This window comes from Prunus avium, chromosome 2, assembly GCF_965620075.1.
Source record: "Prunus avium chromosome 2, drPruAviu1.hap1.1, whole genome shotgun sequence".
Lineage (NCBI taxonomy): Eukaryota > Viridiplantae > Streptophyta > Magnoliopsida > Rosales > Rosaceae > Prunus > Prunus avium.
The window spans coordinates 4243999-4268376 of NC_142285.1; the positions used below are offsets into that span (position 1 = coordinate 4243999).

Below are 24378 nucleotides of genomic sequence, written 5' to 3' on the forward strand. Positions count from 1 at the left end.
CACTCCAGGTGTACAAATTACCTTATTTTCATTTTGAGTATGTAAGTAAATGTCTTTGTCCTTTTACTTTCATTTATTTTTATATTACTCTATTTACTTAAGTTTACAATGCAAGTAAGAAAGTACCCCCGATTTGAATTCAAATAAAAATACTAGAAAATCAAATTCCCACTAAATCAAAATATGAAAAATCGGTTTTGGTGCAAAATACGATTTATGCTAAAAATGATGACTCATTAAGTCAATATATACGTTATACTAAAATCCCATAAAATCAAGTTTTCTTATTTGATGTGTAAGGAATAAAAGCCAACAAAAATTATCTTGAGAAAATGATTATTCCGTAAAACCATTTTTCATACTAATTAGTCAATATTTTTACATAAAATATTTTTTCATGTATGATATGAATGCATGAAGGGGCCTAAGGTTTTTTTTTTTTTTTTTAATTTGTGAAATTTTGTTTTTTTTCTTTCTATTGGGTTTAATGGGGAAAAAAGCTTTAAAGATATTTGTTAAATCGCTACTCTTTGTCTATCTCTTGCAATTTTTCTTGCTTAAAATGTATTTGTCTATCCCTTTGTCGAGGACAATTATGATTGCAACCAATAAGCAATATAATTCTTGACATATGTGATATATATATATATATATACTATTTTTCGTATGTATTTTTTGATTCTTTATAATTTGTAAGAGGCCTCCACACACATGAAATCCTGGCTTTGCCATTGATCCCTCCCATACTACTTTGAGTTGGCTATATATAGCTAGTTAGTGATGTTTATGTCACTTTGATTATCAATTTCTAGTAGTTATTCCAACTATTAGAGATTTGAAAAATATATTTATAATTTTTAAGTTATTCTTCAAGAGTTATACTTGAAAAACAAAATCATCTAAACTCGAAGTTGTTTGGTCATTTAATACATGCAACAACAAAAGACATAATTTGTTAAAAAATTAAAACAAAAATGTGGACAATCAAATCACTTAAAAATTTCGAATTCAACTGATTTTTTCCGTGAATAATCCAAGAAAGAAAATGTCAAATTTGAATGATTCTGATAATTAGTTTATAATCTAGAAATAAGATGTGCTTAGACATCATGGTTATAGAAAGCCTCAACATATATAAATAAATAAATAAATAAATAAATAAATATATATATACACCACAAAATAAAAAAATAAAAAAAAAGGTGACGAAGGCAGGCTAGACTGATGGTACGTAGGACTAGTTAGTATTGGCCCTTGCAAGTGACGATTTTGATGCCTAAATTATGAATGCAATATATCACATTTTTCTAAATTTTTTATTTTAAAAAACCTTGAAATAATAAAGAAATTTATTTTAGGAGTTTCAATATTCCAATATTTGTATAAATTAATCCAAATTATTTTTCTCCACTAGAACAATCAATTGGAGAATGGCTCAATAATTTTTTTTTTAAAATTTCAATAATGTATATCAAATTGACACGTTTTTAACCAAATATTACAGTTGTGTTTAATTCATAGAAAATTGAGATTATAATTGAGAAATTATATTTCGTAAATCCAAACATGGGAAATAGTTCCTAACACATGCGAAAATAACGGTGAAAATGGAACCTTGCACTGCCCTTTGAATTTCATTTTCCCTTCCCATAAAAATTGGGTCAAAAAGAGGGGATAATGCGCTTTAACCCAATTTTGAAACAAAAACAATTAAGTTACATCGCGCCACTGCCACGCAATTTGGTAAAAGAGCACACATCGGTCTTTTCACAAGAATGCCACAATTTCAATTTCAAGCTCCCTCCTCAGTCCTCCTTCCTCCCTCAACGCCCACCCTTCTCTCCGAAAACCCCAAAATCCCAATTCAATGGAGCAGCAGAAGCGCATGGCGAGCAAATGCCCGGAAAACGAAGAGCTCGCAGCGTACATGCTACGCAAGTGGCAGGAAATGGCCGAGCAAAAGCCCAAAGGCATCTCCGAGAACATCGAAATGACTCTTTCTAAGGCTTACTCCAATGTCTGCAACTCCAAGAACCCTATTAAAACCCTTAAAGAGTTTTCCCATATCAAGTGAGTTTTATAAGCTCTGTTTTGATTTCTCTAGAAAGTTTGCATTTATATTTAATCAGGGTTTAATTTTGGTCATTCTTGGAATGGAAGATTGTCAATTGTGAGGGTTATAATCTTAATCGATTGAAGCATTTTTATTGAATTTTATGGACAATTTATGATGCTGAAGTTATAATTTTGGTTTTAGTGGGTTTGATCATATATTTTGTTTAATTTTGTTCACTCCGCCAAGGTATAGTGATTGAAGTTGAACTGTAATTTTTTTTTTTTTTAACCGGAGCTTATGTACTTTCGTGGAATAAGATATTCTTGAGATTATGTAACTTCAGCTTATTGTTAATTTCTGGATTTTTTAAAATATTTTATTGAGAGTTTATTATTGATATGTCAAACAAGTCTTACCCAAGAATTTTTTTGTATTATTTTGGTTACAGTAGTATAATCAATGTGAAGTTTCCTCTGTTTGGCCGTGGAAATATTGTGGTTAAGACAAAATTTCATTCTTTTCTCTTACCCAGGGATGGATCCAGGATTTTAAAACTGACAGGGCTGGACTTAACATTAGGAACTAATATTTTTTTCCCAAGTGAAAAATTGTAGAAATTTCAGTGAAGTCTAGTTTATTTCTTTGAAATTATACGTTCCTAAAAAAAGTTCAAATAATATGATGAATTTCATTTAAAAGCAGAAATTATATACTCTAAAAACTAACTATACCTATTCTATGCATTTTACATAACACTATAAAATCTTAGGCCCATTTTGTAACATTCTTCGTGTCCAGGTTTTAGTTTTCTTAATTACTTAAAAATAGAAGTGAAACACAGTGGGGAAATGAATGAAAAAGGTGGAAGAATGGATGAGAGGAGGGTGGGAAGAGCAAGAAATTAAGGGACCTTTAAAAAATAGAAACGTTTGCTTTGCTTGCAAGACGGCTAATGTCACTGCAGCAAATTTAGGAAATGTGTTTAATTTATTTTAAGATAAAATTTTTGGCCATATTTTTTTTACATGTATATTAGCGAGTTGGCATTGCCTTGCTCTTGGAGAAAACTTTTCGGACAAAAAAATAAAGCATGATTATTATTAGTATGTAAAACAAAGTAGATATGTATGCGATGATAATGTACTCCATTTTTCCTTGTCAACAATAATTTTGAATTTCTCTGGGTGTAAGAAACTGCAATAGAAATAGAGATTTCTACTGCATTTACAAAAATTTAGAATGGGCTATAGCCTGTACATCCTTGCATTTCTGTCTCTGTCCTTGTTCTTACCTTGTAGGGAGCTGAAATAAATGAGAAAATTGAATCTAATTCATATCATTTTCAGGAAGAGGTCTTCACATTGGAAACTAAAAAAATGAAGTCGAGTTATTATTACTTGTCTAGAAGAATAAAAAATGCCTTGATTATTTTGGAAGCTGTTTAGGGGTTTGCAATTTCATGATTTATTTTTTTGGAATGACGTGCACCATTCATATGTTGGTGTAGGGGTGTGGGGAAGTGGATTCTGCGGCTTATGCAAGGGTTTTTTGAGACCGGTTCAAGCAGTTCTGAACCAGAAGACTTAACAAAAAAGGGTACTTTTAATAATTCATTGGCTTTACATTCTCTGTACTTGATTTAATGTTAAATTGATTCGTTTTGCTGTCAAATATGCATGTGTTTTAGGTAAGAGAAACAAAGGAAGCAGGCGCTATCTTCCACAAAAGAATTCTGTGGCATATGCATTATTGATCACACTTTACAGGTAAACTCGAATGTTTTTTAACTAAGTAAGCAATCACTCACAGCTTTAATTGAATGTGCTTTATCAAATTTTTGGAAGTTGGAGTTAATGATAAGTTTTTCAGGGGAACTGAAGATGGGAATGAATTTATGCGTAAACAGGAGCTTATTGATGCAGCTGAAGCAAGTGGACTTTCTCGTGTGCCAATTATGTATGTTGTGATTCATTATATCAGTTCCGCAAATTTCTTTGTCATTTGTGCTTAATTGTGATGTTCTGAGACCTGGTTTGTTCTTAGGCCAGAGAAGGGAAAGGGAAAACTTGGACACTTTGCGAGTTCTGCAAAGGAATGGTATAGTGGATGGTCCTGCATGACAACATTGATAACCAAGGGACTGGTTGTGAAATCAAGTTGCCCTGCAAAGTATGGCTTTCTTTCTTCTTCATTTATATTTATTTGGTTTTACTTTATGCTAACAAGGAACTATGTAAGTATCTTATATTGTTTTTCTGCCTCAAAACTTGTATATTTGAATGGCAAGATCTCTAGCCTTATGCACTTTTTACAATTTTACGTGGAAATGTTTAGATTGTTTCAGGAGTAATAAATAAATCAAAGTGTCTTTATGAAAGTTGAATTGCTTACAAAATCATTCCCCATTAAGAAAATACAGTAGGAAAGGTATACTTTGATGTGAATGATGATTCACAAGTAGACTATGATGTGGAATTTATTAGAATCATTGATGAGTTGTAGTACTTAATTCTTGCCATTTAATAGAAGCATGTCTTGTCCATTGGCACATGGGCAAATATGTTCTTTTTAGGTAAATAACATTTGATAAGAGGCTTTAGCTAATACATGATTACCAGCTCTGGAACCTTGTTTGTGATATGGTTAGTTTCAATATGAGTTAGTACTTGTCTGTACCAAATTCTGCGAAATCAAGTATTACATGAAGCAGTACCTGGAAGTTGTCAAGTTTCACTTAGATTGCATTTGCACATTAACAGATGTGTAATGCATGTCGACACTGTAGGTACATGCTTACTGAAGAAGGTAAGGAAGCTGCACATGAATGTCTCATGAGGTCTGGTTTGGCAGAGCCTGTAGAACAATCTGCTAATGCCGAAGGGCCTTCTGTTCTGAATGTGGACAATATTTCACATCAGGGACTTGCTCATCTGGGCTCAGCCACAGAGGTGACATTGTTGCCCACTAATCTAAGTAGGAAGGAGAAACCGTTTGATATTCCACCGGAATACCTTGACAAGGTACGTATCTAGCTAGCTTTTAATTTTTATCTTGAATTGTGGACTGGGAACAATAATCAGTTGATTTTTATATTAGTTTCTGAACACACTCCTTTCCAAGATTAAGCATATTAATTAAAGTGTGTGGTCTTAGTTGCTCAGTTCAGTTGATACCAACCCTCTAATATGAGTTTTCTTTCGCCCTCAATATCCAGTCATGCCATGGGCTGTGGTTCCCACTTGATTATAAATTGATATTGATATTGGATTTGAAAGAGGAGATTTTGTTCTGGTCATCTACATCCTGGATGGAGTTTGATTTTTACATTGTTTGCCTATCTTTCAGATTGTCAATCAAATGAATATTTTGTTGCAGAAAAACAAAGTTAATAAGCCCCGCCCCCCGATGTTCTTGTGTATTTGTTCTTAGTGGATGCCTTATGTTTCTATATGTTCATCTTTTAACCATCTAATTTCATAGATATCTTTGTGGGCATATAAATATGAAATATTTTCAGTTGAATTACAAATAAACATAAACAACTTATTTCTAGGGGTGGGAATAATATTAATGAAACTGAAAATTGTCTGCCTGACTCGATTGACTCTACCTACCAGAGTTGGCTTCCTTTATCTTTGTTAACAGGGTTCAGGGCTGGGGTTCCATAACCATTTTTGTGAAATTGTGGAAGTCGACCCTATTTTTTTATTTCTCAAAAAAGATTTTGCCATGTGTTGTCATCTTATATTATGTGTCTAGACTTGCTGCGGAACCGAAGCCAACCAAATATGGTTTTGACCTGAGCCAACCAACCTAGGGGCCCCAGACATTGCTCATCCACATCTGAGGGGTTTCCACATAATGCTTAAGAAAATAAAAGGATAGGATTAGGGTTAAGGGTATTGTAAGAACATTGGTGAGTGGGTTAAGCAAAATGTCACTCTACCAGAAACAGAGTCAATAGGTTCAAACAGTAGAATTGATTGACATATAAACCCATCATTTTAGGTAATAGTTGATCTCAAAAGCTTAATCATCCATACAGAAACAAGCCCAATGATGTATTTCAAGCTCAATAACCTCAACTTAATAAAACAGGCACGTTATTGAGGCCCTGTTCTGTAAGTTTTTGTTTCTGGTTTCCAGTTTTTATATTTTATATTCTCATCTTTATATTTTCATTTTTTAAAATTTATTTAAAAATCTGTTTTGTAAAAGAGATCGTGAAGAAAAGCATGGAAGAAAGGAGATAGATGAGAAATGAGAGAGGTCATGACGAAATAAAGAAGTGTACATAATTCTATATATTTCTCCCTCTCTTTCACATCTTTTGCATCCGTCATCTCTCTTCTCCACTTTTCTTCACTTCTCCTTCCCAATTTTTTTTTTAAAAAAAAAAACTAAAGAAAAAAAAACAAATAGCAAAATGTTACAGAATGAGCCCTGAAGTTTTCTTTTAAATTTATCTTTTTGGGGAAATATCATGTCCGGTTTCTATTCAACTTCATAACCAAGTATTTTTGAGACGATATCCGTAAGCTTCAGTTGATATCTCTCTTGCTTTTCCTTTCATTTAAATTTTTTTCAATGAGCGTGAACTATATAGAAATACATGAAATGTTACATTGTTTTGCTTCTTGTGCACCTGGTCATAGTACTTTGAAGTGCATGTTATAATTATTTGCTCTTTTCTTGGTCAATATTTTGTCTTGATTCATTTTCTCTTTTCTATAGTTTATGCCCATGGGGTATTCTAAGGAACAGATTGTTCAAGCTTTTACTGAAGTTTCAGAAAGTTCCCTTGGCAAGGAATTGTCTTCACTATGGCCATCCGTTCTGTGTCGTCTTCGCGAAGAAGAAGTTTATGGTTTGCATTTGAAGTCTCAGACTTTAAGGAAAGATCTTTGTGCAGAACCAATCACTTACACGGTTGCAGATGGTAAGCTTTCTCTGTAAGATGCTAAGTCATAGTGAGATGCTCCAATTCTCCAAAACCATCTAAACCCCCTTTCTTATAAAGCTCATTATAATTGCTCAGGTCAGAGAGATTGTGTAATGAGTGAGAATAGGCTGACCACCTCTTCTTGCGATGGTGGACATGCGGCGAAGATTAATTCTGACGAGCCAGTATCAAAGTCTTTTACGTTCAGAGCTTGTTCATCCTCTGTATGTGATGTGTCAATTCAGTTTAAATACGATGATAACACTATTCCAGGGGCATATCTTGCATATTTGACTGATACATATGTCATGTACCAAGTACTGCATAATGGGGATAGAATCATGGAATTTGAACCATCTACCCCCATTTTTTTTCCAGCCTTTGAAGCTGAAAGAGGAGCCATTAAGTAAAATGAATAAGTTGTGAAAATAAGTAACCATTCACTTACATAGATAAAACAGATATATATATTAAAATGTTGATAGACAATTATTCTGTTAAAATATAGTATAAAACATTTGAAAATGACTCTTGGGGAAAATTTGTACAGAGAAAAGTGATGGTTTGGCTTTTCCTTTTCTTGTTAACAAAAATGTGATGTTCTTCTCAGTTTAAAGTACACCAGATCTTATTTTCCAAATGTTATAATAAATAGCGCATTAAAAAAAAAAAAAAAACTAAGGTTAATTTTATTTGACTGCTTTCGTTCTTGTTTGTGTTTGCTTTTTTTCAAAGAAAATTTCAGTGAGGCTACCTCAGTGCTTCTGCCAAAATCTGCCTATAGTGCAGAACCTTAAATTTACATGAGGCTTAGATCCGTCGGGTAATTGTTTTTAAATATTGTGGCTTCCGTTCAATAGATTTAGCTCCGAAAATATCATGTCAAATTGAACGCACTAAAATTGTGTTTATATGAGACTTTTACTACAAATAATACTTTAGGGGGCAGATGGTTGTAGACATTTTTTCCTTACAATCAAAAGTCATCTTATCCAGTATACGTTATATGTTGCTCATTGACTTGTTGGCTTTCCTAGAGTCATCCTGTGCCAGAGCCTACTTTGGATAATTATGAAGCAAGTTCGAGTGTTTTATCCATACCACCTCTAAGCTTTGGGGAGAGATTTGAGGATGCATATGAAGTAATCTTGGTATTGGATGATCGAGAACAATTTGCTACTCAGGGGTCAGTAACATATGATTTTTACATCTGCCATACTTTTTTAAATGATGAAGCTAGTTAAACATAGTTGTTACTGTCTTGACACCGAAACAGTTTTGTGGTTATGCCAATAATTATCTGGGAAATTCTCTATGAATCGTATTGTTTGCTCAATAGGCTTTGTCCCCAAACTTGAAAAAAATAGCCTGACCCCCCAACCCGACAGCAAGCCCATCCCCACCTTTGGTGGCTCCTCACTTTGGCTAGTCCCGGACAGGACTTAACAGCTGCCACGCCCCTCCTTTCTGTTTCTCTCTTTCTCACTATCCCCTACTGCATTGGTGGCTAGGGTGGCTGGCGACCTTGCCGCCTTCAGATCTGAAATCGGTGGCAAGGTTGCTGGCCTGCCTTCCCCCCGCTTATCCGAGTGGGAGAGAAAGAGAGACAAAAGGGAGAAAGAGAGAGGAGGGGGAGTGGTGGCTGGCTATTTGCCGTCATCAGAGGGAGGAGCTGCCGGAGGAGATGCGGCTGCTGTTGGTTTTGGGGCTCTTTTGATTTTTATGATTTATGATTTATAGTTTTATACAAAGAATTGGTAATATGACATTTATTACCACAATTAATTTTTTTTATTTTTATTTTCCATATCCTTGAGAATGCAGTGTAGGACTAGTTTGTTATACATTGCGCTTTTGCTGGTGTTTTTAACTACTGTGATTAATTGTATATGCATTGTGATTTTAGATCGCGGTCTAGGAGAATTATTGAGAATGTTCGTTCTCAATTCAAAATCAAAATAGAGGTGAGTTCTTGTAGTCTTTTATATATTAGTTCTTCTAGTGGTTTACATTGAACATTAACTAGAATTTGTACTGTTGTATATCAGTTGTCTGTATTGGTTTCACATATCAATGGCAGTTTGTGGTGCTTTCTTTTATTACCTTTTTGTTTGTTTGTATAGTGTTTGGCATATTTTGCTGCTTCATGATTGAGTCAGCTTGAACTTTTAAATAAAATGAGGAAACCTTTGTTGTATCCCTATTAATTTACGAGTTAAATAATTTTTTTTAATGTACTGATTCTGTGGATTTTGTTCTTCTCTTGTAGATTATGTACCTGTAGAGAACTGTCAATAATATTATTGCCTCTGAGTTATTTACAGGCATTTGTCGTTCTTGTTAGAATGTGTAGTGTTAGTACAGCTGTGTTTGTACAGCTGTGTTAGTGAGTGTTAGTATAGCTGTTTGTACAGCTATGTTAGTGCTAGTACAGCTGCTATCTTTACAGCTGTGTTAGTGTTAGTACAGCTGCATCTCTACCCTTGTATAGCTATAAATACCTCCCATTAGAGATAAATAAAGAAGATCAGAAATTTTCTGCATCTTATTTTCTACTTGGTATCAGAGCATACTAATTTGCTCTCTTACTTTCTTATTCCTTCCTATTTCTGTGTTACCACAGATCTCTATCATTTTCACCAAGGGTATACTGACCTTGGTGTTCTCTCTATCATTTCTTACTGAAATCTCTGAGTATGCTCTGTAGTTGTAGCTAGACTGAACTTCTACATCAGAAATTCCCTTTTATTTCTCTCTACCATAAACACAAATTTCCGCTGCTATTATGGGTGAAAAATCCGAAAAATTCAGATTCTCCTGGTGCTGAAACATCTGCCCCAGTGATCAATTTTCACCAAGATACACCTTCCTCAATTGGAGTAAAGCTCAATGGCACCAATTACCGTCTTTGGTCCAAAGTTCTTGAGATGCATATTGCTGCCCGTGAAAAATATGGTTACATCTCTGGGACTAGGATTGCACCAAAGGATTCATATCCAAAATTTGAGAAGTGGATGGCTGAAAATGCACTAGTGAAGTCATGGCTCATCAATTCTATGGCCCCTGCCCTCATGATGAATTTTATTCATTGTGAGACCGCTAAAGATGTTTGGGATACCGTCAAGAAAACGTATCATGATGCTTCTGATGCTTCCTAAGTCTACGAGTTGATGAAGAAATCCTTCCAGATGCATCAAGATGGCCGACCATTGACCATCTATTTCACGGAACTCAATTCCACCTTTATGGAGCTTGACTTCCGTCGTCCAAATGACTTGGAGAATCCATTGGACTTTGCCAAATTGAAGAAACGTATCTCTGAAGAACGTGTCTATACATTTCTTGCTGGACTTGATCATAATCTTGATCAAGTATGTGGACGTATTCTGGCCACATCACCTCTCCCTGATATTGATGAAGCTTATTCTATGGTTCGTAGAGAAGCACAGCGCTAGGTCACCATGGCTGCCGAAGGAACCCCAGAAGCTTCAGCCTTGACAGTTCATAGGGCTCAACCTTGGCAAACTACTACTTCTACAACACCTCAGACTTCTTCAACATTTTCAGAGAGAAAATGTTCTCATTGCGATCGTAAGAGTCATGAGAAGGAAACTTGCTGGAAAATTGTGGGATATCCAGAATGGTTCAAGTTGAAACAGGCTGAACGCAAGGGAAAAAAGTCCTCTCAGGCTAACTCAATCTCTACTGACACACCACAACCATCTCAGGTTTATTTCGGTAAAGGTAAGAATGGAGTGTCGTTTATTTCTTCTAAAAATCCATGGATAATTGATTCAGGGGCAACTGATAATATGACCAGTGAGTCATCTCAGTTTACATGTGTTACACGTCCGTCACGTCATTCTGTTCAGATTGCGGACGGGTCTATCACTCCAGTTGAAGGGGCTGGTTCCCTCTCTCTTTCCTCAACTTTACCGTTATCTTCTGTGTTACACGTTCCTAACCTCTCTAATAATCTTCTTTCCATCAGTCAAATTACCAACATGTTAAACTGTTCTGTAATCTTTTTCTCTACTCACTGTATTTTTCAGGATCTTCTCACGAAGAAGACGATTGGTATTGGTAAGGAGAGAGGAGGTCTCTACTACTTGGAAATGCTAGGGCAGTCTCAAATTCAATCTGGCTGTGGGTTTCAAGCAGCAAAAGACAATGTTTTAGATCGAGAAAAAATTCTTTTATGGCATCGTCGTTTAGGACATCCTTCGTTTATCTATCTGGAATGCTTATTTCCTAAGTTATTTACTAACATTTCAGCTTCTAGTTTACGCTGTGAACATTGCATTTATGCAAAAAATCATCGTGTCTCGTTTCCACCCAGCTTTCATAAAAGTGTTAGTCCTTTTTCTCGTATTCATACTGATGTGTGGGGTCCATTTTCTATTCCTACTTCTTCGGGTGCTCGATATTTTATATCTTTTATTGATGATTGCACTAGAGTGTGTTGGGTTTATCTGATGAAATCCAAAAGTGAAGTTAGTATTGTTATTCCTAAGTTCCATCAACTAATCAATACTCAGTTTCATGTCCAAATTCAGGTTTTTCATTCCGATAATGGACGTGAGTTTGTAAATCATTCTCTTACTGAATTCTTCCAGCAGCATGGCATTATCCACCAGACAACTACGGCTTACACACCCCAACAGAACGGTATAGCAGAGCGTAAGAACCGCCATCTCCTCGACGTGGCCAGGTCCTTATGCTTTACTATGCAAGTTCCCAAACAGTTCTGGGCTGATGCTGTCATGACTGCTGTCTTCCTCATTAATAGAATGCCTACTCGTGTGCTTGATTATCAAACACCCATAAAAGTATTGTCTCAATTCCACTCAATCCCTTCCTTGCTTAATTTGCCCCCTAAAATCTTTGGTTGTCTTTGCTATGTCCATGTTCACTCTATTCACAGGGACAAATTAGATCCACGTGCTCTTAAGTGTGTCTTTCTCGGATATCCTCCATCACAAAAAGGATATAAGTGTTTTCATCCTCCTTCTGGTAAGACGTATGTGTCTATGGATGTTGAATTCTGTGAACAAGAATCTTATTTCTCAGGAGGAGTCTCTACTTCTCCTTTTCAGGGGGAGATTAGAAGTACAGAAGAAGAGAAGTTGTGGTTTGAAGCTGAAATTGGACCATGTTATGTTCTCCCTACTCAAGGTGAGGGGGAGAAGTCAGTTGAACATGAAATTGGATCAAGTTCAATTCTCCCTACTCAAGATGAGGGGGAGAAACCTGTTACCTTGAAAACTGTAGAAATAAGTGCAGAAATTTTTCTCTAATTTATTTATCTCTAATGGGAGGTATTTATAGCTATACAAGGGTAGAGATGCAGCTGTACTAACACTAACACAACTGTAAAGATAGCAGCTGTACTAGCACTAACATAGCTGTACAAACAGCTATACTAACACTCACTAACACAGCTGTACAAACACAGCTGTACTAACACTACACATTCTAACACTCCCCCTCAAGTTGGTGCATGGATATCGCACATGCCCAACTTGTCTAGTGAAGAGTAGAGTTCTCTGCTAGAAACAGCATGAGTCATCATATCTGCAAGTTGGTCTTCACTCTTTATATACGGCACTCGAATGACTTCTTTTGCCAAGTAGTCGCTGATAAATTGTCTGTCAATATCAATATGCTTTGTTCTCTCATGATGTACTGGATTATTTGCTATCTCAATGGTAGTTGTATTGTCACAATACAGAACCATAGGCTTCTTAGGTTCAAACCCGAGTTCCCTCATTAGAATCTTTAACCAAAGAAGCTCAGTTATGCCATGACTGAGTGCTCTATACTCTGCTTCAACGCTAGAGAGGTATCAGAGGTTGGTTGGAAAGCTGATTTATCTGGCTCATACAAGACCTGACCTGTCTTATGCCGTTAGTGTTGTCAGCCAGTTCATGCATAATCCAAGTGAAGCACACCAAGGTGCAATGGATCGAATTCTCAGGTACTTAAAGTATACTCCAGGCAAGGGTATATTATTTTCAAAACATGGGCATTTAGATGTGGAAAGTTACACTGACTCTGACTTTGCAGGCTCGAAACTTGATAGAAAATCAACTTCAGGTTATGTATCTTTTGTCGGTGGTAATCTTGTAACTTGGAGGAGTAAGAAATAGGGGTTGTGTCAAGATCTAGCGCTGAAGCAGAGTATAGAGCACTCAGTCATGGCATAACTGAGCTTCTTTGGTTAAAGATTCTAATGAGGGAACTCGGGTTTGAACCTAAGAAGCCTATGGTTCTGTATTGTGACAATACAGCTGCCATTGAGATAGCAAATAATCCAGTACATCATGAGAGAGCAAAGCATATTGATATTGACAGACAATTTATCAGCGACTACTTGGCAAAAGAAGTCATTCGAGTGCCGTATATAAAGAGTGAAGACCAACTTGCAGATATGATGACTCATGCTGTTTCTAGCAGAGAACTCTACTCTTCACTAGACAAGTTGGGCATGTGCGATATCCATGCACCAACTTGAGGGGGAGTGTTAGAATGTGTAGTGTTAGTACAGCTGTGTTTGTACAGCTGTGTTAGTGAGTGTTAGTATAGCTGTTTGTACAGCTATGTTAGTGCTAGTACAGCTGCTATCTTTATAGCTGTGTTAGTGTTAGTACAGCTGCATCTCTACCCTTGTATAGCTATAAATACCTCCCATTAGAGATAAATAAAGAAGATCAGAAATTTTCTGCATCTTATTTTCTACTGTTCTTATGCTTGAAACCTTTTGGTTTGGGGACTACCTGCATCTATGCTACCCTGGGTTTGGACTTTAGAGTATGTTGTTTTAGAAACCTGTCTCTTCCACTATCCTCTACTGACCAAGAATCCACCTTGGGATTTCAGTTTCCTCTATGTAGCACTTTACTCAATGTCTCTTCATATTGTTCTGTTGCTATGCATGATGTGATAGTGATAGACTTGAGAACATTTGCTTCCCATCTTATAGTCCATTATAAATATTGTTTTTACTTTTTGCTAAATAATTCAATTGCCTTAATTCCGAACTCAAGTTGGGTTTTTTTTTTGGCTGATATTATAAAATTCAGCTGGGATTTTAAGAACTCTTTTAAAAGTATTTGGCTCCAGGAACATTTTCACTCTTCAGTTCATTATGTTTTGGGTTTGTCGTAGTCTTCTTTAAGTTTGGTTGCTGCTTTGAATCTCAAATTGTTGTGATTATTGACCTAAATGACATCACACGTAGATGTCTAGAATAAAGTGGTGAGTTTTCTAATTGTTACTTTACATTGTAATTAATTTTGGCTTACTAGCTTGAGAGGTACTTGTCCATATTTTTGCTTTAGTATCTTCTCCATTTACTGCAAACTATCTGCAAACTATAATTAACAAACTGACTCTTCTACAGGTTAGGAGGTTACCAGTTGGAGATGGAATCTGGATAGCTCGCCATAAGCAACTTGAGAGCGAATATGTACTTGATTTTATTGTTGAGAGGAAGAATGTTGACGACTTACGCAGTTCAATTAGAGACAACCGTTACAGGGATCAGAAGTTGAGACTCTTGGTATTGATTCTTATTGGAAAGACTATATGTTTTACTTGTATCAGTTATACGAAGTTTGCTATTATATCTTTCATCTGTTGTTTGTATGCTTATTATTTGACAGTTTTATAGTGAAAACTTGGGATTTCTCCCGCTTTACCTTTACCTTTACCTTTTAATATCAATCTGCCCGTAGTGCATCTTATTGCTAAATATTAAATTACTAATTTTACATGTTATACGATGAAATGAAGAAAATCAGAATAAAAGACTGAAATCTTTTCTTGCGAAGAAGACTGAAAAGTGAAAACATATTGCTATTGGTGATTGCTCTTATTCTTTTCTCCCTTCACGTATGGATATTATTATATTCAACCTGACATGATTATCCCTTGTTGGGGATTTTTGTTTGCTCCTGTCATAAGTTAAGTATATGCAACCCAAGGATGAAGAATTGATAAACCTAACCATATATCTTCGATAGATGTACTTAGACCAGCCATTTGGTGCCTGAAATTTAAGGCCAGATGTACTTGCGGAATTCGTTGTTTGCATCTAATTTAGTTTTTTAGGGAATCAGCCATATATGTCAATATACATGTACTCAGGCAAGAAATTTCTTGCCTGAAAGGTTTAGGCCAGATCCACTTGCCTATTCTTGGTACCCATCTATGTTACTTTTATTTTCCTAGTCTTTGTAGACGATGTTGTTTGGTAGGTGTTGAAAATAATCATACGTTTTCTTATTTAAAGTAAATGGATTAAAAGCTTTTATGCATATTGATAGCATCATATTTGGTATGAAGAAAAAAAGTGAATGATGCAAAGCATTCCTAGTTTAAAGAAAACGCATGAGATAGAGTTTTGAGCAAGAACTATTGAAAAGTAGTATTTTCTGGGGCGATGTTTCTTATGACCTCCTATGCTGGGTTCATGTCTTGCTGGAGCATCAGTTTCCTTTTTAACATGAATTTATTGCTGCAAACTGGGATTACTATTTAGTTTAGCTTTGCTTATGAATGCTAAATTTGCTGATTGGTTTAATTACTTGGTAGAGTACATTAATTGAGATTGAATTGATCTGTTTTGCAGAATTTTGGTTTTCCAGACTTTGTTGCAATGCATTGATGCCTTATATCGCGTTATGTTAATACACTAAAAGAAAGGCATGCTTTTAATGTTTGAATATTCTGGACTTTATAGGGTTTTTCATGTGCTTGAATGAGAATAAAGCATCATCCTGTGCAAGGATGGCATGATTCAGTCCATAGCTTTTGTTTGAATCATTATAACTGATTGAGTGATGCATCCATTACATTCTTCTTTATGTGCAATATAATGAAAAAGAACAATTGTTGATTTGTGTTTCTCTGTTGTTGGGTTGCTTCTGCCTACTCATGTTAGCCTCTTTTGTCTCATGTCTACTGGAGAAATTTATTTCTTCAAGTGAGCCTTTACATGCGTTTGATGGTTCTGTTTGCCTGAGAATTTTGGATTTACAGTTAAAATATATCACTTTACACATTATTCTGACATGTTTGGTCCTTCAATTGCATATTGTTAGAGGTGCGGGCTAAAGAAACTGATATATCTTGTGGAAGGTGATCCAAATACTTCTGAAGCAGCAGAGAGCATTAAAACAGCGTAAGCATTTCTGTGAATATTCTTTAAAGCTACATTTACTACTACTTACCATAAACTTTTAAATCAAATCATCCTGGTTAAACTAGGAAATGAACCTTGCAATATGTATATCAGCCATAAGTATTTTCAGTGATAATTTTTTCCTAACCATCTGTTTCAGTACAACCTGCATCAGTGTAGTAATAGTTTGCTTTTAAGACCATAAGTTGTCCAGAGTTTGGTACTGTTCAAGGGCACACATCCCTTATAACAGTCCCAGAATTAGACTTTACATCCAAACAAATCACTAAAACAAAACCAATTTGCTACACTTTTGAAACCCTAATTTCCAACCTTTAGGCATCACATAGCCTTCAGAAAGAATATCCAACATAAAACCTTGCTCACTGTCCTGTATGGTGCAAGTAAGATCACCTTTGCCCCTTGGCAGATATTCCATGCTCTGTAAGCTTGTGTAAGGGTGCTGTAACAATTTAGTTATTCAATAGGTTTTAGATGTGAAACTTTTATAAGAAAGTGTCATATATTTGCACCTTCTTTGTAGATGTTAGTTTTAAACATCATTTGACATGTCCTAGGATCCTTTCTTTTCCAGTTTCAATTTGTCTTTCAAGTTTTTTAAGATTACCATCCAAGATGTTGCACATTTCAAATTCCTTTGTGTGATAACCGAAAATAAACAATAGAATAATCCTAATACTGATGTCCTAACGATTTGTGAAGAGTAATTATTATTATTATTTGAATCCATCTTCAACAGTTATAAATCTCATATTGTGCAGCTGTTTCACAACTGAGATTTTGGAGGGATTTGATGTTCAGAGAACGATTGGCTTGGCTGATACATTGAAGAAGTATGTGTATCTTACTCAAGCAATAACTCAATATTACAATTCAGAATTCTCTGAGGAACAATGTATACGTGCTGGGGTTTGTCCTCCTTTTGATGAATTTGTTAAAAGGTGCCAAGATCTGGATAAAATGACAGTCAGTGACGTTTTTGCCATTCAGCTCATGCAGGTATGTAATGTTTTTGAGAGAAAGGATTACCATCCCTTATTTGACAAGCAGTCTTGGGTCTACTATTGGTATGTAACAAACCATGTTTCCATTAAAAAAAGAATTATGGATAAAATTAATCTCTATGGGTCATGCATTGTTTTTTTCTCCTTTTGGATATGTGTGTGTATATATGGATTTATAGAACCTAGTAAACTAAAAGGTGCATTTCTACAAAGGTAAGTGAAATTTTTTCCCCTTCTGCATGTCCTTTTTAGCATAAGAACTCCATTGAACATAGTACGTGTATGGCGTTTTGGATGAAAAGTTGGGTAAATGGTTCCTGATCTCTTTTGAAACAGTATATATGACATGGCTGAGTCATTGCTTAATTTTGAGAACTAAGATAGTGAGAAAATGGTTAACAAACTTTACACACTTCTTCAATCATGTATGCAGGTCCCCCAGGTAACTGAGGAAGTTGCCATAGCTGTTCTGGATTTGTACCCAACGCTTTTATCTCTTGCCCGTGCCTACTCTCTACTTGTAAGTCCTTCCCTTGGGTTGGAATTTTAAATGTGTTAGATAATATCTGTTTAACCAACTGTGGGTGCCCCACCCTTGGAGAATGTGAAAAATTCAACCCTAATGTCTTGGACATCCAACATGGTCATAGCTAAACCTGAAAACAAGAAAATAAGAAATTTCTAGGTACTATAATTTTCCATTTTACCTCCATTAATTTTCTATTTTTAAGATTTCTTTAAACTTTAGTTTTAAAAAAAAAAGTCAACACTGCCTGTGCCATGGTCACAGGGGAGGGAGGATAAATATCATATTAATGAAAAGGAAAAAAATATGGGATTTTTGAAATTTGGGGAGTGATTAAAGGCCGGTGCAAATAGGGTCAACTGTTTTTTATTGTTCCATGTTGTTGAGTGCCACAGAGTGATTCAAAAGCATTGGTTATATTGCATAACATGTAAGCGAAATAATTATATTTGATGATTCTTCAAATGAAGATACTCTCTGAAAGCGGTTAAAGATATAGGGTTTGTTTGAAGAATTCTGAGATCTCATACAAAATTATTCAGTCCATCAGGTTTTGTGTAGTGTTTGAAATTATATGTTGGTATTGTATGGTTAAGATTATCCCAATCTTTTCTTTTGGAATCATAACTGTCATATGGATGGATAAAATGTTTGACTTTCTAGGGGTGGTGAGAGTTGCAAGTAGCCATTAGATGCAATGCAGGAGCTGTTATATTCTTTTTTTGTTTATTGTTTATTGTTTTTTTAAGTGTGCTGCTATGCCTTTTTTATGTGTTACAATTGGGATGTTAAAACAGGAAAAGTAAAATATTTTTCACACATGCGCAATGTCCTGGGATGCATGACTCATGAGATTCTATTGATGTTGGAATCTATTGTTGATTTTTCTTTTCTCCTTATTGTTGAATAGAAAATCTTGGAGCTGAAATGTTCCATGAGACCTGTTTGGGTATGTCACCATTCTTATATAACAATGATATAAAGGTCTGAAAGAATTAAATTCTAAGGTTTGAATGTAACAAGGTACTGGAATTATAATTGGCAGAAGGCTTTCGCTTAACTATGCATGAATCCCAAGGAAAATTTTTGTGGATGTTGGAACCTACTGTCAAATTTTTTATATATATATTTTTCTTATTTCCAAATGGAAAATGCATTTCGAATTTGTTGGAGGGGAGTCCTCATGTGATTGAAGGCTCAAAAGTCTACTCCTGAAAATTGCACCATGTAAATTTTAAAGCCTGTTGGAAGTGAAATGTTGCTTGTGTGACCTTTGATTGTTAAGGAAAGTTGGGAAATTGAACTGGTTGTGCGACATCATATATTTGAAAATTTCTCTCGACTCTTTGTTTAATATCTTTTCTCCAAAAGTCATTTTATCCTTGTAGTTTCCACAATTATCACTTAGTTCCTGTAGTTTCAATTTGATCAATGTTGTCCCTGTAGTTTCAAATTTTGAGCAATTCAAGGACATCTGTGAATTTCTGTCAAACCTCTCACTTCCGTTACATATTGAATACGTGCCCCTCACGTGGAGGGGCAATTCGGTCCAATACTGGAGCATGACTCATGAGATTTTGTAGATGTTGGAATCTATTGTTTATTTTTCTTTTCTCCTTATTGTTGAATAGAAAATCTTGGAGCTGAAATGTTCCATGAGACCTGTTTGGGTATGTCACCATTCTTATATAACAATGATCCCGATCTCTTGGACCACAGGAGTCCAAGAGATTATGGTCACCCACAGTTGGATATTAATCTAATGGTTCAAAAAAGTTTCTTAAAAGGAGTGCAAGAGTAAGTGAACCGTTGAATTTACATCCAACGGTGAGTGACCACAAATCTCTTGGACCCCTGTAGTCCAAGAGATCAGGACTATTATGATATAATGGCATTGATCTATTTACCTATACAATCTTCTTTTTAAATTTTTATTTTTTAAAACTTGTTAAAATAATTTCTGCTGTATAATGGGTGGTGAAATGAGCAGAGCTGTTTTTGGCACTTCGGTTGTACTCACTCAAGTTTAATCATATGATATTGACTAGGAGGGCGATGTCCGTGCACAAGAAGAGATGCTTAGAACCCAGAGTAACAATGCTGTCAATGCGGGTGCTAGTAAGAATATATTTCACCTGGTTTGGGGCAATTGATTGTTTCGTATCTCCTATTTCAATTTTTTGGTTAATTTTTTAAGTTTTTTTTTATTATAGAAGAGTGCTCTTGTAAGCTACCAATCTTTCAATGTAAATAACATGTCCAGTTCTTTGTTATAAAAAATAGCTTGCTGTACAATGTTTCTGAACTGAATGTCGTTTCACTTCAATTGCACTGTTAAGAAAGGCACAATCTTCGGCTTGTTCTGCACAATCCGTGCAATTTAGTTGCATATTCAACTGTGGTGGGTGAGCTGCATTTTGGCTCTACAGTATGGAACAGGTTGGTTTTAGATTTAAAATTTTCCAAGCAAAAAATATAAAGTATCAGTCCCGCTCACCTAAGGACCTAAAAATGAGGACTTTGGAGGAACTCTTTAATAAAAGCCATTGGATTTATGTAAGGACACATGTTATTAGTAGTTTACACCCTTCCACCATACTCCTTGTTTTACCAAAACAACCCTTTTGAGTCCTAATCTACAAAATAATAAGGGTAATAATAATACCTAAAAGAGATATTTAGTCATCTTTCACCCCCTCCTCCCCTTTCGCCATTGCTCTTTCTGAACAAAGGTACACAAGAAAGCATTATTCTTGTAGGACCAAGGTTTATAAAAGTTTCTCGCTAGGCAATTCCCTTTGCCTGTAAACTAAAAGACACACACGAGAAATAAATATCAGAAGAAGTTGGATGTGTTTTTATTAGGGTGGAGAGAAGAATCGTCTCTTGATTCTCAGATGTTTTCATTTCTGTGTTTTTTCTGGGGAAATAGGAACTAAAGCTTCAAAGTTTTTATCACAATTCATCTCCTCTTTCGCAGGAACACCTACCACAAGTCCTTGAACCAAGTGGTTTATTATTCCCACAATATTCCGAGCATATGAGAAATGACTAGTCTTGCTTGAAATAGTATTGAGTGAATCACTATTCTCCAACCTAAAACAAAATTTTCCAAATGAAAGCTTTGCTAAATCGTTGATAAGGTATCCTCATCTTGCAAGTCCCATAAATATATACATGCATGCTATTATGCGGACTGTGCAATATTTAGCTCCTTTAAGCTTTCTAATTAACCCATGTAGCAAGTGTTAGGCCAATGACTCTCAAACACAAAGACTTTAAGGCATTAGGTGTTGAAACACCCCGATGAGCTTAATAACTCGAGTTAAAAAGGCTACAAAGCTAAACAAATCACACATGCATTTTTTATTTTTTATTTATAAAAAAAAATCTAAGATAGCAAGGATGGTGTGATTATGATTGAATTTTTGTCTTCTCAACTGTGTTAGTTCACTTTACACCAAAGAAAGCAAATGAAAAGTTTATTAATGGTGATAAATGACTTTTGACTTTAGACTGGAAGAACTTAAAGTTTTGGATTTGTGTTCGCTCTTTTAAAATTTGTTCATGAATTGAGAATTTGGTTTTTTTTGAGCTTTGACATTCTTGATGATGATTTGGCAGGAGAGTTACTTAAAATTTCAGATGTTTGTGGGTATCATCCCTGAAAACTCTCAAGAGACTATAACTCGTCCACTAGGGCAACCTAAGGGTTTAAAGGCTTATTGCATACGCTAAATGCAATCGAGATCCCTGCGGAAGTGGCTTAATTAGTTTTCATTTATTCTTAGTTTTTAATTTTAGTTTGCTCGAGGACTAGCAAATTATAGGTTTGGGGGTATTTAATAAACACATAATTATTACAATTTCTATCCCTAATCTATATTTGTTAGTACTTTCTTTTATTGATTTTTGCACCAATTAGAATGTTCCATTGCATTTTACGAATCCATTTGCACTTCGTTGAAATATAGGCTAATTCATTTGAATTCTCTATTTGGTAGCTCTCTCTTTGAAGTGGCACCCAAACTCTTATCAATTGGGCAATAATTGTTACATTCTAGTCTAACATCATGATTTTATATAGGTGCATGTTGGAGCTATTAAGGAGAAAGAATGTGCATGCATGTGAAGCAAAAAGAAAAGAAAGAAAAGAAATGAAGCCAATTCCAGTCCATTTCTGGAAGTCAACTTGTAAGGCCTAAAACGTATACTTGTACTGTTCAGATGGGAATACATTCTTCATAAAAGTTGTTCCAATGGGTGTCTATTATGACATATCCAAATTTGAACCCCATTGGATACATATTGAAACCTCAGGCCTTCCTACCCCAAGCCTGGTTCAGAAGAATCGTTTTTTCCAGCAACCAAAAGAAAACCCACATGGGTTGGCAGCAAAAGGCAGCCATAATTGAACACCTTTGAAAACCCATGTGAAGAAAGCTTGAGGTGCAGCAGCTAAAGAATTGAAAAGAATGCATGAAGTGCCACACCCATGCCAAAAGAAGAAAGGAAAAGAAGTATGGGATGGAAGCAAACAAAAAAAGAATTGATTCCAACCACACTAACTTAGACAAGATGAGGGAACATCATAATGAATTCCAACACCTCCATTCCTATTTCAATATAATTCATAACTCCCACTTCATCTTGTCTAAGTTAGTGTGGTTGGAATCAATTCTTTTTTTGTTTGCTTCCATCCCATACTTCTTTTCCTTTCTTCTTTTGGCATGGGTGTGGCACTTCATGCATTCTTTTCAATTCTTTAGCTGCTGCACCTCAAGCTTTCTTCACATGGGTTTTCAAACGTATTCAATTATGGCTGCCTTTTGCTACCAACCCATGTGGGTTTTCTTTTGGTTGCTGGAAAAAATGATTCTTTTGAACCATGCTTGGTTTAGGAAGGCCTGAGGTTTCAATATGTATCCAATGTGGCTCAAATTTGGATATGTCATAATAGACACCCATTGGAACAATTTTTATGAAGAATGTATTCCCATCTGAGCAGTACAAGTGTACGTTTTGGGCCTTACAAGTTGACTTCCGGAAATGGACTGGAATTGGCTTCATTTCTTTTCTTTCTTTTCTTTTTGCTTCACATGCATGCACATTATTTCTCCTTAATAGCTCCAACATGCACCTATATAAAATCATGATGTTAGAATAGAATGTAACAATTATTTCCCAATTGATAAGAGTTTGGGTGCCAATTCAAAGAGAGAGCTACCAAATAGAGAATTCAAATGAATTAGCCTATATTTCAATGAAGTGCAAATGGATTCGTAAAATGCAATGGAACATTCTAATTGGTGCAAAAATTAATAAAACAAAGTACTAACAAATATAGATTAGGGATAGAAATTGTAATTATTATGTGTTAATACCACTTTGCAAAACCTAAGGGAAGGTGTCGTATAGTATTGTAGGTCGGAAGTCCGAGTGTCGTTTTCACAGAGAGCGGTGTAAAGAAAATAACAGAGATGAAAAAGAACAAGTGTGATTGAGAGGTAGATTTATGCAAGATTTGATTTAAAGAAAATTTAATTGATTAAAACACTAAGGCATTGGGGTTCCACTTTTAACATAAGCATGCAACTCTTATTAATTTGATCCACAAAATATTTTCCATTGTAGTTGTTCAAAATAATTAAAGCTCTTTTTAATTTCCTTTAGAAGTATTCTAAGCATAACTTGTACCATTGGCAACAAACTATCAAAAAATAATCTTCATCAAAATTCTATTAATCTAAGTAATTCTCTTCTCTTTTAAAAGCATGAAAGTTTTTACTACACAATGGGAAAAACATGATTGAACCCATGAAATAGATTATCAAACATTCATCAATTAATTAAAAAAGAAAACTACAAATTCCATTTGAACAAAAACTACAAATTCACATTAAAGCTTAAGTTTGGATCAAACTAATAAAAATTACATACTCATATTAAAAGCTTTCTCCCTAGCATTAGCTAGGGAGTTAGTTCCCCATAAAATAAAACTAAAACAGAAATTTAGAACTAGAAGAATTGGAGGAAGGAGAGAGAGCTCAAGAGAAGATTGTGAGCTTGGTGTGTGTTTTTGAAGCTTGAAGACTTCTCTATTTCTAGGGCTAAGAGGGAGGAACATCATGATGAATTCCAACACCACCATTCCTATTCCAATACAATCCATAACTCCCACTTCATCTTGTCTAAGTTAGTGTGCTTGGAATCAATTCTTTTTTGTTTCCTTTCATCCCATACTTCTTTTCCTTTCTTCTTTTGGCATGGGTGTGGCACTTCATGCATTCTTTTCAATTATTTAGCTGCTGTACCTCAAGCTTTCTTCACATGGGTTTTCAAAGGTGTTCAATTATGGCTGCCTTTTGCTGCCAACCCATGTGGGTTTTCTTTTGGTTGCTGGAAAAAACGATTCTTCTGAACTAGGCTTGGTGTAGGAAGGCCTGAGATTTCAATATGTATCCAATGGGGCTCAAATTTGGATATGTCATAATAGACACCCATTGGAACAACTTTTATGTAGAATGTATTCCCATCTGAGTAGTACAAGTGTACATTTTGGGCTCTGCAAGTTGACTGCCGAAAATAAACTGGAATTGACTTCATTTCTTTTCTTTTCTTTCCTTTCTTTTTAGCTTCACATGC

At 35.3% G+C, this 24378-nt stretch overlaps 1 protein-coding gene and 1 long non-coding RNA gene across 5 annotated transcripts; both read left to right on the forward strand.

The window, feature by feature from the left end:
• Positions 1–1733: 1733 nt before the first annotated feature.
• LOC110752491 (crossover junction endonuclease MUS81-like) lies at positions 1734–20038 on the forward strand. 4 transcript variants are annotated; one of them, XR_002525999.2, is made up of 16 exons: positions 1734–2070; positions 3564–3652; positions 3744–3822; positions 3926–4012; positions 4100–4225; positions 4842–5076; positions 6791–6995; positions 7095–7222; positions 8036–8184; positions 8905–8962; positions 14401–14559; positions 16103–16182; positions 16965–17036; positions 17194–17270; positions 17641–17727; positions 19782–20038. XR_002525999.2 is itself a non-coding variant. In XM_021953156.2 (16 exons), the coding sequence occupies exons 1-16, from the start codon at positions 1868–1870 to the stop codon at positions 19884–19886; spliced, it is 1920 nt and encodes a 639-aa protein (XP_021808848.1). In that variant the 5' UTR covers positions 1734–1867; the 3' UTR covers positions 19887–20038. The 4 variants fall into 4 exon arrangements, 2 of the variants coding, with proteins under 2 accessions (XP_021808848.1, XP_021808846.1); XM_021953156.2 differs by having other exon boundaries at positions 17145–17202; XR_002525998.2 differs by having other exon boundaries at positions 16965–17270.
• On the forward strand, positions 8973–11373 carry LOC148296293 (uncharacterized). The gene is made up of 2 exons (XR_015833660.1): positions 8973–10742; positions 11051–11373. It is a non-coding gene; the product is annotated as an uncharacterized LOC148296293 (long non-coding RNA).
• Positions 20039–24378: the final 4340 nt, after the last annotated feature.

Coding starts and splice junctions, on each gene's coding strand:
- LOC110752491 (XM_021953154.2), top strand. CDS start 1,868: ATGGAGCAGCAGAAGCGCATGGCGAGCAAATGCCCGGAAAACGAAGAG. Junction 6,996..7,094: donor CACTTACACGGTTGCAGATG/GTAAGCTTTCTC, acceptor ATAATTGCTCAG/GTCAGAGAGATTGTGTAATG. Junction 17,203..17,640: donor TTGCCATTCAGCTCATGCAG/GTATGTAATGTT, acceptor TCATGTATGCAG/GTCCCCCAGGTAACTGAGGA.